General features: G+C 39.3%; 1 protein-coding gene across 1 annotated transcript; it reads right to left on the bottom strand.

Moving 5' to 3' along the window:
- Positions 1-250: 250 nt before the first annotated feature.
- On the bottom strand, positions 251-469 carry LOC122910325 (keratin-associated protein 19-6-like). Its single transcript, XM_044254974.1, has 2 exons — positions 352-469; positions 251-315 (listed from the first exon to the last, which is right to left on the bottom strand). The coding sequence occupies exons 1-2, from the start codon at positions 467-469 to the stop codon at positions 251-253; spliced, it is 183 nt and encodes a 60-aa protein (XP_044110909.1).
- Between the last annotated feature and the right edge of the window lie 815 nt (positions 470-1284).

The following is a 1284-nucleotide window of genomic DNA, read 5'->3' as shown; positions in this document are numbered from 1 at the left end:
CTCCCTCTGCTTGCCATTCCCCCAGCTTGTTCTCTCTCTGTGTGTGTCAAATAAATAAATAAAATCTTCAGAAAAAAATATGTTGGGCTCTGGATGTAAAAGCACCAAATATTTGTAAAGCAGTTTAACCATTAAATAGCTATCAATTTATTCTGGAGAATACAGGTTAGATGTTTTGGGAATTGAAGTACATAAATAGGACCAAATAAATGTGGAGGCTTTCCCTTTGCATCCAGTTTCAACAATAGTTTTAGTAAAAGGTAGAGAATCCATATCCTCCATAGCACAGTGGGCGGCCGCAGCCATATCTTCGGGCTCCCAAGCCCCAGCCCAGTGTGGGGAAGCTGCCACATCCCCAGCCACTGCCACAGCCCAGGCCACCAAAACCTCCACAGCCATAGCCCAGGCCACCGAAGCCTCCACAGCCATAGCCCAGGCCTCCGTAGTAGTTGCCGTAGTAGAAGCTCATGGTGTCAAGTGTGGTGAGTTGGTTTGTCGTTCAATGCAAGAGTCAGAGTGTGAATGTTGACCTCTTTACAAGGAGACTTATATACTCTGATCAGAGAATGTGACAAAACATGTGCCCCTCCTTTGGTGTCATTCCATGAATTATATTTGCCTGACACAATTAATTAATCTGTGGTCCCCCGACCACAGGCATAAGAATGTCTGAACCTGCTTGGCTACATAGTTAGGTTGTGGAGCAGAGCTTGCTGCTATAATCTTAGAATGAATTGTTATTTCTTCAAAGTATTGACAATAAAAGTATTGACTTCAAAGTATTGACTAAATAAAATACTTGATTGACAGTCACTTGACATCAGTCACATTAAATATTGTTGAATTTCTAATTAAATATCTTCTCCTCACTGACATTTGAGGGTTGTTGTAATTGGTTCTACAAAACATACACACAAAATAATAATTAAAGTCAAGTCTCTCAAGTTTATCAATTTCTTTAAAAGGCATATGTATTTTGTGTCATGAGAAACAAAGATGCACCGCTCTTTGGAATATAAAAGACACTTTCTGTCAAGACAGATTTCATTCACCTGCCATGTGTACCAGAAAACAACCACCACAAAAGGGCACCTGACTTCTACAGTTTTAAATTTTTGGCCATGTACAATTAATAGATTTATTTTTGGCTTTAAGTGCCAGCATACTTGTTTGGGTTTAAATATGGAATTGGAATCACTCATGGAAAGCTTATCACAACAATCAAAAATCCATCTTGTGGGAAGCCTTCCCACAGTACCTTTTCTTTTCTTTTCTTTTCTTTTT

The sequence above is a fragment of the Neovison vison genome, chromosome 6, assembly GCF_020171115.1.
Source record: "Neovison vison isolate M4711 chromosome 6, ASM_NN_V1, whole genome shotgun sequence".
Lineage (NCBI taxonomy): Eukaryota > Metazoa > Chordata > Mammalia > Carnivora > Mustelidae > Neogale > Neogale vison.
This window is presented reverse-complemented; position numbering and strand designations above follow the sequence as displayed.

Bases quoted from the DNA above. Each gene is read 5' to 3' on its own strand.
- LOC122910325 (XM_044254974.1), bottom strand. From the start codon at position 469: ATGAGCTTCTACTACGGCAACTACTACGGAGGCCTGGGCTATGGCTGT. The intron at 316-351 runs GTGGCAGCTTCC...GGGGCTTGGGAG, and splicing joins CTGTGGCAGTGGCTGGGGAT to CCCGAAGATATGGCTGCGGC.